Source organism: Aquarana catesbeiana, linkage group LG12, assembly GCF_042186555.1.
Source record: "Aquarana catesbeiana isolate 2022-GZ linkage group LG12, ASM4218655v1, whole genome shotgun sequence".
Lineage (NCBI taxonomy): Eukaryota > Metazoa > Chordata > Amphibia > Anura > Ranidae > Aquarana > Aquarana catesbeiana.
Window position 1 is genome coordinate 19,156,595 of NC_133335.1, and position 14,320 is coordinate 19,170,914.

At 53.4% G+C, this 14,320-nt stretch overlaps 1 protein-coding gene across 1 annotated transcript; it reads right to left on the reverse strand.

The window, feature by feature from the left end:
• Nucleotides 1–2,614: 2,614 nt before the first annotated feature.
• On the reverse strand, nucleotides 2,615–4,888 carry SOX12 (SRY-box transcription factor 12). The gene has a single exon (XM_073607299.1). It carries the CDS (start codon nucleotides 4,335–4,337, stop codon nucleotides 3,561–3,563), a length of 777 nt encoding a protein of 258 aa, XP_073463400.1. The 5' UTR covers nucleotides 4,338–4,888; the 3' UTR covers nucleotides 2,615–3,560.
• Nucleotides 4,889–14,320: the final 9,432 nt, after the last annotated feature.

The window sequence follows — 14,320 nt, forward strand, 5'->3', positions numbered from 1 at the left end:
CTAGAAGCTGATTGGTTTCTATGCAGAGCTGCACCAGATTTTGCACTCTCCAGTTTTAGTAAAACAACCCCAAAGTGTGTTTAGCAGTTTGCAGGGAGTTCAACTTTAAAGCCATGTTTACACCGGCCGTACCAAAGCATATGCCTATGGAGGGCTGTGTTTACCCACACGGGGATGCAGAGGTGTTCTGTGCCCCCCTGTGCAGGCAACCCCACTGAAGCCAACTGGGAAGAAGCAGCTACATGGAAAGAGCTGCGGCTCCCAATTTGTCAACTGTGTGGGTGTTTGTCCTCAGAACTCACTAAACGCGGCCCTCCAGGGGGCACATGCTTTAGTGCGCCCTGTGTGAACGAGGCCTATCATGAGCGCCTGTCATATTTCCCCTTATACTCTTTGCAAAGTCAATTCCAGGAGCCATTAGATGTTGTCAGGTGTCAAACTGGTGGCCCTTCAGCTGTTGCAGAACTACAAGTCCCATGAGGCATTGCATGGCTGAGAGTTACAAGCATCATGACTCCCAAAAGCAGGCATAACGGGACTTGTAGTTTCTCAACAGCTGGAGGGCCACCAGTTGGACATCCCTGCGGGATTGCCATCAATGGGCAGCAGGAAGAAGAAAGGTTTGAAAGGAAATGACCCCCCCCCCCATACTTGCAGCAGCAATGTGGCCTTGCTTTCCTGTCGGCACCTCCTTGCCAGTCATTTGTGAACTATCTTCACAAGCTGGTGCTTCAAAAGTGCCTTTAAACCTACCTAAAGTATGTCTGAAGAGGGACTAATAAGAAAATCTGAACTTGGTCTTTGAAGACCATGAAGGGTTATGCCTCGTACACACGACCGTTTTTTCCGTCACAATAAACTCTGACGGTCTTTTCAACGGAGTTCCGCTGAAACGGACTTGCCTACACACGATCACACCAAAGTCTGATCCTTTAGAACGCGATGACGTAAGACGGGACTACAAAAAGGAAGTTCAATAGCCAGTAGCCAATAGCTGCCCTTGCGTCGTTTTTGGTCCGTCGGAATAGCACACAGACGAGTGGTTTTCCCGATAGGAATTGATTCCGTCGGAAAAGATTTAAAACATGTTCTATTTCTAGGTCCGTCAGGATTTTTGAAAAAAAAAAAAAAAGTCCGCTGAAGCCCACACACGACATCGGAATATCCGATGAAATGATTCAGTCGGACCTTTTCTGCCGGAAAGTCCGGTCGTGTGTACACGGCATAAGATAAAAAAAAGGTCATGTTCACAAATGTGCTTCCTTTTACCTGCATATATTATAGAAGCTATTGCTTTTTTATATCAAAGGTTGCATATCTTGTAAGCTTCTCTGAACACGAGGGCTGGTTATTGATCTATGGCAGCACCTCTAGATAGTCTTTGATTTCAGATATGTCCAGGTTTCATGCAGCCCTCAGCTTTCACAGTAAAGCCAAGTACTGTGGAAATTAACAAGCTGAAGGATGAGAATCCCTTTGTGAATAAGTAGAAGGAGTTTCCTTTTTTTTTTTTTGAGAACCTCTTCAAAACAGAATCCTCTAGGCAGTCTGTTCTTTTTTTCAGTATACATCACTAACAAGCAAGCGGGTTCAGAAAATGGAAGTACAAAGGATGGAGGCAGAATCAGCGACTGACTCAGCCAAAAAAAAAATATTGTACAGGCAGGTGGCGGACATTTTTTTTATGGCTTAAGAATGGGCCTATCTATTTTTTTTTCTTTGACTGGAGCTTTCCTTTAAGGACTACATCTCCCAATACCACCCCCCACCCAACGGAATGCATCGGTGCCCTTCAGTAGCACTCTCTGCTGAGCTGACCTTCTAGTTCGCGGGTGTACATATATAAAGAGACTGTGTAGGAGAAGGGGGCCTGAAGAAAAGGCTTGCGAGTGTGTGTGCTGTGTGTGGGTGAAGGCGTACGCTGAGAGCCATACATTCAGAGATTCAGACACAGAAAGAGGCAAAACGCTCATCTGCGCAGACACGTCAGAGAAGGCAGACACGCGATTCAGACATTGCTGAGGCTGTGGGGAGGTGGAGAGTGGCTGGTAGCCCCCCTTCTAGAGGAGGGAATCTGAGGTCATTTGGTTCCTGAGAGCTTCTGAGGATAAACGGAGACATTAGGGGGAGGGGTTTCTGTGCACGGAGAGGGGGGGGGGGGTCCTGAGGCTCTTTATTGAAAGTGTTTGAGACCCTGGAATACAGGGCAGGTGTCCTGAGATATGTCCTGAGGTTTATCGCTGTATAGAGGGGGGAGTGGCAACTGTCCTGAGGATAAATAGATAGATAGATAGATAGATAGATAGATAGATAGATAGATAGATAGATAGATAGATAGATAGATAGATAGATAGATAGATAGATAGGTAATTGATCAATAGATAGACAGATAGATAGATAGATAGATAGATAGATAGATAGATAGATAGATAGATAGATAGATAGATAGATAGATAATTGATCGATAGATAGATAGATAGATAGGTAATTGATCAATAGATAGATAGATAGGTAATTGATCAATAGATAGATAGGTAATTGATCGATAGATAGATAGATAGATAGATAGATAGATAGATAGATAGATAGATAGATAGATAGATAGATAGATAGATAGATAGGTAATTGATGGATGGATAGATAGATAGATAGATAGATAGATAGATAGATAGATAGATAGATAGATAGATAGATAGATAGATAGATCCATTACAGTAATATGAGATAGATAATTGATCGATAGATAGATAGGAGATAGATATAAAGATAGATAGATATATAGATAGATAGATAGATAGATAGATAGATAGATAGATAGATAGATAGATAGATAGATAGATAATTGATGGATGGAGATATAGATAAGATCAATAGATCGATGGCTAGATAGAGAGATAGATAGGTAATAGATAGATAGATAGATAGATAGATAGATAGATAGATATACACATAGACAGACGGGTTTCGGCCAATAAAGGCCCACATACACACGCACATACATACACAGAGGTATGCATGTCCTTACCTGGCTGGGGGGGGGGGGGTGACTCCTCGACTCGGACGGAGGGGGTCTGCACCGGGCTGGACTCCCAGAAATCAGAGACAGGAGACAGCGAGACGGACAGACAGACACTGATGCATGCATAGAACTAACAGAAGTGTGCGCAGTATGTCTGTCTGTATTAGTATTAGGCGGAGAGGAGGTCAGCACAACAGAGAGCGCTCCCACCACAGTGACAGCTCGTTTCTGAGGGGCAGCTTAGAGAGTTGCACTGAGAGAGACAGCATGAGAGTGCTTAAAAAAGAGACAGCCAGGAAATCAGATGGCAACGTCAGATATAGCTTGGAGAGTCAGAAGCTTAGGCAGACAGCAGAGAGCACCCTGAGAAACTGAAGTATGAATGTTCGGAGAGAGACGGTTAAGACGGACAGTGCTGAGAGACTGCGTAGAGAGAGAACGTTCCATGCGAATCACCTTTTTTTCTTGTTGCTCGGAAAAAAAAAAAGTCTGTATACAGTTCAACAAGGTGTTGCCTGCTGCTGGGTCCTCTCAAAGCGGTCTAGAAGGAGAAGACCAGGTCAGAGACACTTCCGAGAAGACCGCTATCGGAGATCATCTCCACCACCTCCGGAGTGCAGTGATCAGGAAACTCGAAGTGAGACCCGCTGCTGGGCAGGTGGTCCCTGTCCGATGGGACGTAGAGCGACCCAGAGCAAAGCCCGGGCAGACTTTCGTCCGGTCCCTCATCTTCCTCCACTGGCTCTGGTGAGGATGGCAGGGAGCGGGCATGGGGGGGCTGGGCAGGAGAGTAGGGGGGCACCTCCGGGCTGCGTTCTGACGACTCCTGATTCGGCGTCTCTTCTGATTGGCCGACTTTGTGCCCCCCCCATCCGGAGCTTTCCTCCCCCCAGTGCATTCTGGATCCCAGATTCACTTCCGACTGGCATGGAGAAGAAGCAGGTTGGCACCTTGATGTGGTCCGGGGCAGCCTGGCGCGCGTCCTTACCGCCGGATCCCGTGTGCGCCGGCGTGGCCGGTATTTGTAGTTGGGGTAGTCGGCCATGTGCTTGAGGCGTAAGCGCTCGGCTTCTCGGACGTAAGGGATCTTATCTGTGTCCTCCAGTAACTTCCACCGCTGGCCGAGGCTGCGAGAGATGTCAGCGTTGTGCATGTTGGGGCACAGAGACATCAGCTTTCTCCTCTCGATCTGAGACCACACCATGAAGGCATTCATCGGACGCTTGATATGCCCGCTGGGGGTCTTGCACCAGCTAGGGCCCCCAGGGGCGGCATCTTGGCTCTTTGGGTTGCCCCCAACAGATTTATGCTGAACCATGCTGAGTTTTCCTAGGAGAAAGTGCTGCACAGTGGCATCACTAGACTGTCTGGAAGGCAAGATGGGCACGTGGGTGGTGTGGAGGGCACAGAGGTGGAAGGATGCTGCAGAGGGCAATAACAGGATGCAGAGCAGAGTCAGGAGGCTATGAAGGGGTTAGCAGAGAAATACCTGCAGACAGGAAGCAGGGTAGCAGAATTCTGGCACTGGAAGATTGGAAGCTGGCACAGCAGGAGAAGGTCATAAGTCCCAATCAGTGCCCAGGAGTTTTCAGTGTTTCTTCTCCTCTTCCCTTCCTTTGTCTATAGCTCTGCTCTGCTCTCTCTCATCCTTTGCTGTGTCCCAGACGCTGCCTCACTGCCTGTCTCCCCACTTCAGTCTGGGGGGGTCGGTGTAAACACAAGTCTGCATCTCCCCCCCTTCCATAACCATATTCTTCTCCTGAGCAGCTATTGGTTGCTGGGCGGTTCTAAGTCTGCACCAGCTCGTTAATGAGCCAAGAGAGGAGAGCAGCTCAGACAGCTACAGCCCAGAGACTGTGTGTGGCGGAGGGGACTGCCAGCACGTGTCATGTCGCGGGTGGGAGGGACGGTCACCTGCGGTGTATCACTCCTGGATGATGGCATGCACAATGCCTGCTACGTGCACAAGGACCAGCAGCCTGATTAAGCTGGGCACTAAGAGACCCCGCAGGCTCCTGCTTACAGCTGCATGATGCCTTAATGCAAGCCACACATTCATCAACTGTTTTTGTTTCAACATAGCTGGGTGGCTTGAGTTTTATTCCAAACAGACACATTTTCAAAGAAAAGATGAAAAAATAATATTACAATAATGTTGCTGAAAATCCTAATTACCATTATATTGGGTTTGGTTGGAAGTTAAAATATATATAAAAAAAGCCAGTCTAAAATCCCACAAAAAAACCCCAAATTTTTATTTTCCAATGATTTGGCTTTGGTTTGATAGGACCAATCAGAAATCACTTAACTAATCTGGCTACAGAAATGTGAACACTGATTGGCTGCTACCTGCTACTAAACATCATTCAAAGTGCTTACCACTGAGGTACCAAACAAAGAAGGATGTGTAAAGATAGTGGCATGTAAAGTGCAATGTACTAAAGCAACCATTCATGATTCAATGGTCTGGCTCCCTTACCCCCCCCCCCCCCACGAGAGACTGGCCCTCTCAATATACTTACACGGATCTCACTTTTATGACAGAAGCATTGTGTACATCCCTCTGCCAGCTTCTTGATCCAAAGTCTGTGATAGGAGCCAATCCATCTACCAGAACCATAGCAGTCTATGGGGCCAAACTGTGCAGGTGTGGGTGCTGGTCTGGTCTGCTGTTAGAAATCATGGGGCCCTGTACAGCTTACCTGACAATCCCCCCCCCCGCCTGAAAATATCAAATTATATTTTCGCTACAAATACACTAAAATCATTAATAGCGTGCTCTCCTGGCCTCCCTATACTGTGCTGTGCTCTGCTGTGCTCCCCCCCCCCCCACCTATACTGTGTTGTGCTCTCCTGCCCCCCCCCCATACTGTGCTGTGCTCTCCTCCCCCCTCTATACTGTGCTGTGCTCTCCTGCCCCCTCCCCCCCCATACTGTGCTCTGCTCTGCTGTGCTCTCCCCCCCCACCTATACTGTGTTGTGCTCTCCTGCCCCCCCCCATACTGTGCTGTGCTCTCCTCCCCCCTCTATACTGTGCTGTGCTCTCCTGCACCCCCCCATACTGTGCTGTGCTCTCCTCCCCCTCTATACTGTGCTGTGCCCTCCTGCACCCCCCCATACTGTGCTGTGCTCTCCTGGCCCCCCTATATACTGTGCTGTGCTCTCCTGCCCCCCCATACTGTGCTGTGCTCTCCTGCCCCCCCCCCCATACTGTGCTGTGCTCTCCTCCCCCCTCTATACTGTGCTGTGCTCTCCTCCCCCCTCTATACTGTGCTGTGCCCTCCTGCACCCCCCCCCCATACTGTGCTGTGCTCTCCTCCCCCCTCTATACTGTGCTGTGCTCTCCTCCCCCCCTCTATACTGTGCTGTGCTCTCCTGGCCCCCCTATACTGTGCTGTGCTCTCCTGGCCCCCCTATACTGTGCTCCCCCCCCCTATACTGTGCTGTGCTCTCCTGGCCCCCTATACTGTGCTCTCCTGCCCCCCCCCTATACTGTGCTGTGCTCTCCTCCCCCCTCTATACTGTGCTGTGCTCTCCTGCACCCCCCCCCCCATACTGTGCTGTGCTCTCCTGGCCCCCCTATACTGTGCTCTCCTGCCCCCCCCCCCTATATTGAGCTGTGCTCACCTCCCCCCTCTATACTGTGCTGTGCTCTCCTGCCCCCCCCCCTATACTGTGCTGTGCTCTCCTCCCCCCTCTATACTGTGCTGTGCTCTCCTGCCCCCCCCCCCATACTGTGCTGTGCTCTCCTGGCCCCTCTATACTGTGCTTTCCTGCCCCCCCCTATACTGTGCTGTGCTCTCCTCCCCCCTCTATACTGTGCTGTGCTCTCCTGCCCCCCCCCCCCCATACTGTGCTGTGCTCTCCTGGCCCCCCTATACTGTGCTCTCCTGCCCCCCCCCCCCATACTGTGCTGTGCTCTGCTGTGCTCTCCTCCCCCCTCTATACTGTGCTGTGCTCTCCCCCCCCCTTCTATACTGTGCTGTGCTCTCCTGCACCCCCCCCATACTGTGCTGTGCTCTCCTGGCCCCCTATACTGTTTGGGGTCTCCTGCCCCCCCCCCATACTGTGCTGTGCTCTCCTCCCCCCTCTATACTGTGCTGTGGTCTCCTCCTCCCTCTATAATGTGCTCTCCTGCACCCCCCCCCCCATACTGTGCTGTGCTCTCCTGGCCCCCCCTATACTGTGCTCTCCTGCCCCCCTATACTGTGCTGTGCTCTCCCCCCCCCCTCTATACTGTGCTGTGCTCTCCTGGCCCCCCTATACTGTGCTGTGCTCTCCTCCCCCCTCTATACTGTGCTGTGCTCTCCTGCCCCCCCCCCATACTGTGCTGTGCTCTCCTGCCCCCTCTATACTGTGCTCTCCTGCCCCCCCTATACTGTGCTGTGCTCTCCTCCCCAATTATACTGTGCTGTGCTCTCCTGGCCCCCCTATACTGTGCTGTGCTCTCCTGCCCCCCCTATACTGTGCTCCCCTGGCCCCCCTATACTGTGCTGTGCTCTCCTGCCCCCCACCGCTATACTCTGCTGTGCTCTCCTCCCCCCCTCTATACTGTGCTGTGCTCTCCTGCCTCCCCCCCCCCATACTATGCTGTGCTCTCCTGCCCCATCCCCCCCCACACTCTGTGCTGTGCTCTCCTGGCCCCCCTATACTGTGCTGCGCTCTCCTGCCCCCCCCCCCCATACTGTGCTCTGCTGTGCTCTCCTCCCCCCTCTATACTGTGCTGTGCTCTCCTGCCCCCCCCCATACTATGCTGTGCTCTCCTGCCCCCCCCTCTATACTGTGCTCTCCCCCCCTATACTGTGCTGTGCTCTCCTGGCCCCCTATACTGTGCTCTCCTGCCCCCCCCTATACTGTGCTGTGCTCTCCCCCCCCTCTATACTGTGCTGTGCTCTCCTGCCCCCCCTATACTGTACTGTGCTCTCCTCCCCCCTATACTGTGCTGTGCTCTCCTGCACCCCCCCATACTGTGCTGTGCTCTCCTGGCCCCCCTATACTGTGCTCTCCTGCCCCCCCCCCCTATATTGTGCTGTGCTCTCCTCCCCCCTCTATACTGTGCTGTGCTCTCCTGCCCCCCCCCCCTATACTGTGCTGTGCTCTCCTCCCCCCTCTGTACTGTGCTGTGCTCTCCTGCCCCCCCATACTGTGCTGTGCTCTCCTGGCCCCTCTATACTGTGCTTTCCTGCCCCCCCCTATACTGTGCTGTGCTCTCCTCCCCCCTCTATACTGTGCTGTGCTCTCCTGCCCCCCCCCCCCCCATACTGTGCTGTGCTCTCCTGGCCCCCCTATACTGTGCTGTGCTCTCCTGCCCCCCCCCCCCATACTGTGCTGTGCTCTGCTGTGCTCTCCTTCCCCCCCCTATACTGTGTTGTGCTCTCCTGCCCCCCCCCCCCATACTGTGCTGTGCTCTCCTCCCCCCTCTATACTGTGCTGTGCTCTCCCCCCCCCTTCTATACTGTGCTGTGCTCTCCTGCACCCCCCCCCCCATACTGTGCTGTGCTCTCCTGGCCCCCTATACTGTTTGGGGTCTCCTGCCCCCCCCCCCATACTGTGCTGTGCTCTCCTCCCCCCTCTATACTGTGCTGTGGTCTCCTCCTCCCTCTATAATGTGCTCTCCTGCACCCCCCCTCCCCCATACTGTGCTGTGCTCTCCTGGCCACCCTATACTGTGCTCTCCTGCCCCCCTATACTGTGCTGTGCTCTCCCCCCCCTATACTGGGCTGTGCTCTCCTGGCCCCCTATACTGTGCTCTCCTGCCCCCCCCATACTGTGCTGTGCTCTCCTCCCCCCCTCTATACTGTGCTGTGCTCTCCTGGCCCCCCTATACTGTGCTGTGCTCTCCTCCCCCCTCTATACTGTGCTGTGCTCTCCTGCCCCCCCCCATACTGTGCTGTGCTCTCCTGCCCCCTCTATACTGTGCTCTCCTGCCCCCCCTATACTGTGCTGTGCTCTCCTCCCCAATTATACTGTGCTGTGCTCTCCTGGCCCCCCTATACTGTGCTGTGCTCTCCTGCCCCCCCTATACTGTGCTCCCCTGGCCCCCCTATACTGTGCTGTGTTCTCCTGCCCCCCACCGCTATACTCTGCTGTGCTCTCCTCCCCCCCTCTATACTGTGCTGTGCTCTCCTGCCTCCCCCCCCCCATACTATGCTGTGCTCTCCTGCCCCATCCCCCCCCCACACTCTGTGCTGTGCTCTCCTGGCCCCCCTATACTTTGCTGCGCTCTGCTGCCCCCCCCCATACTGTGCTCTGCTGTGCTCTCCTCCCCCCTCTATGCTGTGCTGTGCTCTCCTGCCCCCCCCCTATACTCTGCTGTGCCCCCCCTCTATACTGTGCTGTGCTCTCCTGCCCCCCCCCCCATACTATGCTGTGCTCTCCTGCCCCCCCCCCCCATACTGTGCTGTGCTCTCCTGGCCCCCCTATACTGTGCTGTGCTCTACTGTCCCCCCCTATACTGTGCTCTCCTCCCCCCTCTATACTGTGCTCTCCTGCCCCCCTATACTGTGCTGTGCTCTCCTGGCCCCCTATACTGTGCTGTGCTCTCCTGCCCCCCCTATACTGTGCTGTGCTCTCCTGGCCCCCCTATACTGTGCTGTGCTCTCCTGCCCCCCCCCCCATACTGTGCTGTGCTCTCCTGTCCCCCCCTATACTGTGCTCCCCTGGCCCCCCTATATTGTGCTGTGCTCTCCTGCCCCCCCCCTATACTGTGCTGTGCTCTCCTGGCCCCCTATACTGTGCTGTGCTCTCCTGCCCCCCCCCCATACTGTGCTGTGCTCTCCTGTCCTCCCCTATACTGTGCTCCCCTAGCCCCCCTATACTGTGCTGTGCTCTCCTTCCCCCCTCCTATACTGTGCTGTGCTCTCGTCCCCCCTCTATACTGTGCTGTGCTCTCCAGCCCCCCCCCATACTGTGCTGTGCTCTCCTCCCCCCCTATATGCTATGCTGTGCTCTCCAGCCCCTCCTATACTGTGCTGTGCTCTGCTGTGCTCTCCCCCCCTCTATACTGTGCTGTGCTCTCCTTCCCCCCCATACTATGTTGTGCTCTCCTGGCCCCCCTATACTGTGCCGTGCTCTCCTGGCCCCCCCTATACTGTGCTGTGCTCCCCTGGCCCCCTATACTGTGCTGTGCTCTCCTGCCCCCCTAAAACGTGCTATGCTCCCCTGGCCCCCCTATACTGTGCTGTGCTCTCCTGCCCCCCCCATACTGTGCTGTGCTCTCCTGCCCCCCTATACTGTGCTTTGCTGTGCTCTCCTCCCCCCCCTCTATACTGTGCTGTGCTCTCCAGCCCCCCCTATACTGTGCTGTGCTCTTCTGCCCCCCCCCTTATACTATGCTGTGTTCTCCTGGCCCCCGTATACTGTGCTGTGCTCTCCTGGCCCCCTATACTGCGCTGTGCTCCCCTGGCCCCCCTATACTTTGCTCTCCTGGCCCCCCTATACTGTGCTGTGTTCTCCTGCCCCCCCCCTCTATACTGTGCTGTGCTCTGCTCTCCTCCCCCCCTCTATACTGTTCTGTGCTCTCCAGCCCCCCCCCCTATACTGTGCTGTGCTCTTCCGCCCCCCCCCCTTATACTATGCTGTGATCTCCTGCCCCCCTTATACTGTGTTGTGCTCCCCTGCCCCCCCTATACTGTGCTGTGCTCTCCTGCCCCCCCCCCCCCTATACTTTGCTCTCCTGGCCCCCCTATACTGTGCTGTGCTCTCCTTGCCCCCTTATACTGTGCTCTCCTGCCCCCCCCCCCCATACTGTGCTGTGCTCTCCTGGCCCCCCTATACTGTGCTGTGCTCTCCTGCCCTCCCCCCCTATACTGTGCTGTGCTCTCCCCCCCCCCCCATACTGTGCTGTGCTCTCCTGCCCCCCCCCCCCCATACTGTGCTGCGCTCTCCTGCCCCCTATACTGTGCTGTGCTCTCCTGGCCCCCCTATACTGTGCTGTGCTCTCCTGCAGCACCCCATACTGTGCTGTGCTCTCTCCCCCCCCCCCCATACTGTGCTGTGCCCTCCTGGCCCCCCTATGCTGTGCTTTGCTTTCCTGCCCCCCCTATACTGTGCTGTGCTCTCCTGCCCCCCCCCCATACTGTGCTGTGCTCTCCTCCCCCCTCTATACTGTGCTATGCTTTCCTGCCCCCCCTATACTGTGCTGTGCTCTCCTGGCCCCCCGCACATACTTTGCTGTGCTCTCTCCTGGCCCCCCATACTGTGCTCTCTCCGGCCCCCCCTATACTGTGCTGTGCTCTCTGCCCCCCCTATACTGTGCTGCGCTCTCCTGTCCCCTATACTGTTCTGTGCTCTCCTGGCCCCCCTATACTTAGCTGTGCTTTCCTGCCCCTCCATACTGTGCTCTCCTGCCCCCTATACTGTGCTGTGCTCTCCTGGCCCCCCTATACTGTGCTGTGCTCTCCTGCCCCCCCCCCCCATACTGTGCTGTGCTCTCCTGCCCCCCCATACTGTGCTGTGCTCTCCTGGCCGCCCTATACTGTGCTACGCTCTCCTAGCCCCTATACTGTGTTGTGCTCTCCTGGCCCCCCTATGCTGTGCTTTCCTGCCCCCCCCTATACTGTTCTCTCCTGGCCCACCTGAACTGTTCCCTTATGCCCCCCCCTGTGCTATTCCCTCCTGCCCCCCCTGTACTGATCCCTCCTGGCCCCCCTGTACTGTTCCCTCCTGGCCCCCCTGTACTGTTCTCTCCTGCCCCCCCCCCCCCCCCCCATGTACTGTTCTCTCCTGGCCCCCCATGTACTGTTCCCTCCTGCCTGCCCCCCCTGTAATGTTCCCTCCTGCCTGCCCCCCCTCCCCCCTGTACTGTTCCCTCCTGGCCCCTCTGTACTGTTCCCTCCTGGCCCCCCTGTACTTTGCTGTGCTCTCCTGCCCCTCCTCTACTGTTTCCTCCTTTAATATTTATTCTATTGTTCAATGCTATTTCTAAGAATAATTGTTATATCTACAGCTCGCTGATCACATCAATGTTCTGTGAGCTGTAGATATGAAAATTATTTCAGGGGTTCCCCGAGATCCCAGACTTTTGCCAGGGGTTCCTCGAAGGTAAAAAGTTTGAGAAACATGGCTCTACGGGGATGCAGCAGCTGTACGAACACATCCACAGGTCCTAATTTGATAGGTGTGTGGATGCAGGTGTACGACCCCAAACACAGACAGTGTGCATGCAGGGCCACTCACCCACACCTGCCAAATTAGGACCTGTGGCTGTTTGTACAGCTGCTGTGTCCCCTTAGAGTAACAGCCACATAAACAATCCACTCATTCACATGGCCAGAGTATCTGTGGGAATGAGTCCTCAGGGCACATTCACAAGTGGGGTTGGAGGGCAGTAAAAAACACGGTTGAGCTGCTCTTTTACTGCCCACTAACCACTACTCCCTTTAGCAACAGAGGCAGTGGCTAGGGGCGTATACATTCCACGGCCAGGATGCCAAGCTGTACAGCCATGCTCTGCAAGTGCCCTTGCACATGGGGTAAAAACAGGCAGAGGAGGCAATATGGCTCCTTGCCACCTGTCAAAGCTCTGTGAAGAGCGATCCAAATGCTGATTGCTCTTCAGATAGCAAAGCACATGTGAATGAGTCCTTAATTTTAACAAATGTAAAATTAAAAAAATGCACAGCAATTTGAAAGGGGGGGGGGGGGAGTAGGGATGGTTAGACTTACAAGGGAAATACTGGGGGGGCGGGGCAAAAGGGTAAGGAAACTTTTTAAGAACGTTTACCTTACCCTTTAAGGCAAACTTGTGAGCCTAGCTGTAATAATGTGTGATGGTGTTTATAGCAAAACCATTAAGGGGCTCTCCTAAATGGTTTTGAGCCACTGTCCATCCCCTGAAAATAGGAGCCCCTGGTGCCCAAACTGCAGCCTAGGGGCCACATACGGTCCTATAGGCCCCTGCAGGCAGCAGTCTCCTTGCCTAGGTGCTTACTCAAGACAGTGAAGGAAAAATACTATATTAGTGAAAATATAACAATAGTTAAATGGGTTGTTTTATTACTTTTTTTCTGTGCCCTTTTTTTTTTTTTTCGTGTTCTTGCTGAGAGGATGTGGCACAAGCCATGTTTAAGGCGTCTGTAGGAAGCACAAATGTGGAAGTATGGATTTGCATACCTCCCAACATTTCGAGATGGGAATGAGGGACACCTACTAACAAACGTATGTTGGCATAGGACACGCCCCCTGCCACACCCCCTCAAAGGAGAATTAACCAAAAGTTTAATAAATCCACAAGGACTTTTTTTACCACTACTATTCCTTTATATTGGCTTTTAAAATGTACAAATGCAGCAATTTAGAAATTGGATGAAAGGTTTAGCACTGGGAAACACTTTTTTAAAGATAAAAAGTGTATTTTATATACAACTATGAGGATCAGACCCAAATGAGGGACATATGAGGAGGAAAGAGGGACATTGCTCTAAATCAGGGACAGTTGGGAGCTATGGATTTGTAAAGGAGTTGTAATAGCAGTGATCTCTGGCATTTTATGTAATGTGTCCCCAGCCAATGACTGCTTCATAAAGCATGTCTCCAACAACTCCTATAACATGTTCACAGTCCCTTACCATCTTTTATAGCATCAGGGCCTGCGCTACCACTAGGCGAACTAGGCAGCCACCTAGGGTGCAGCCATGGCCGCTGATCCACTGCCTCACCAGGGCCGCCATCAGGGGGGGACAGCCCATACACAAGAAGGAGCGGCTGTCAAACAAAGCCTCCATGAAGTACTCCAGCCGGCCCTCCTCACCTGGGTCCTGATCGATGGCTTTCACGAAGATCATCCAGTTCCCCAATGCCTCGTTCTCGAGCACGGAAGCCTGGTAGTTGGAATTGGGGGCTGCTGTTCATGTTCCTCCTCCTCAGGCCACGCTCCATCCTGACCCGCACCACAAGGCTCCGTGAGGTTCCATCCTCCTCATCACTGGCCCAGCACAGCAGGTACTGCAAGGAACCCGGGCCAATGAAGCGGGCTGGTCCCAGCACCTGACAGTCTGATAATCCCAGCACCGATCCCAACAGATCCTGGCTATGGATCCTGATCTCCGGCACACAACCCGACCAATCGCCATAAATCATATCCCCACACTGTAAAATCCAATAGCTTTCCCAACTTACATATACTTGTTCACTTTACTCAGTTATCAAAAATATGCCTTCTTACTAGTGTTTATTAAGTCAGAGTTAATTGCAAGGTGATGAAACCATTTTACTTATTGTTCTGAGTAAAGCCAACTTAAAAAAAATCAAGTTGATAGGATTTGGATCACAACTAAGTCATCCTCACAAAACATAGCTGCC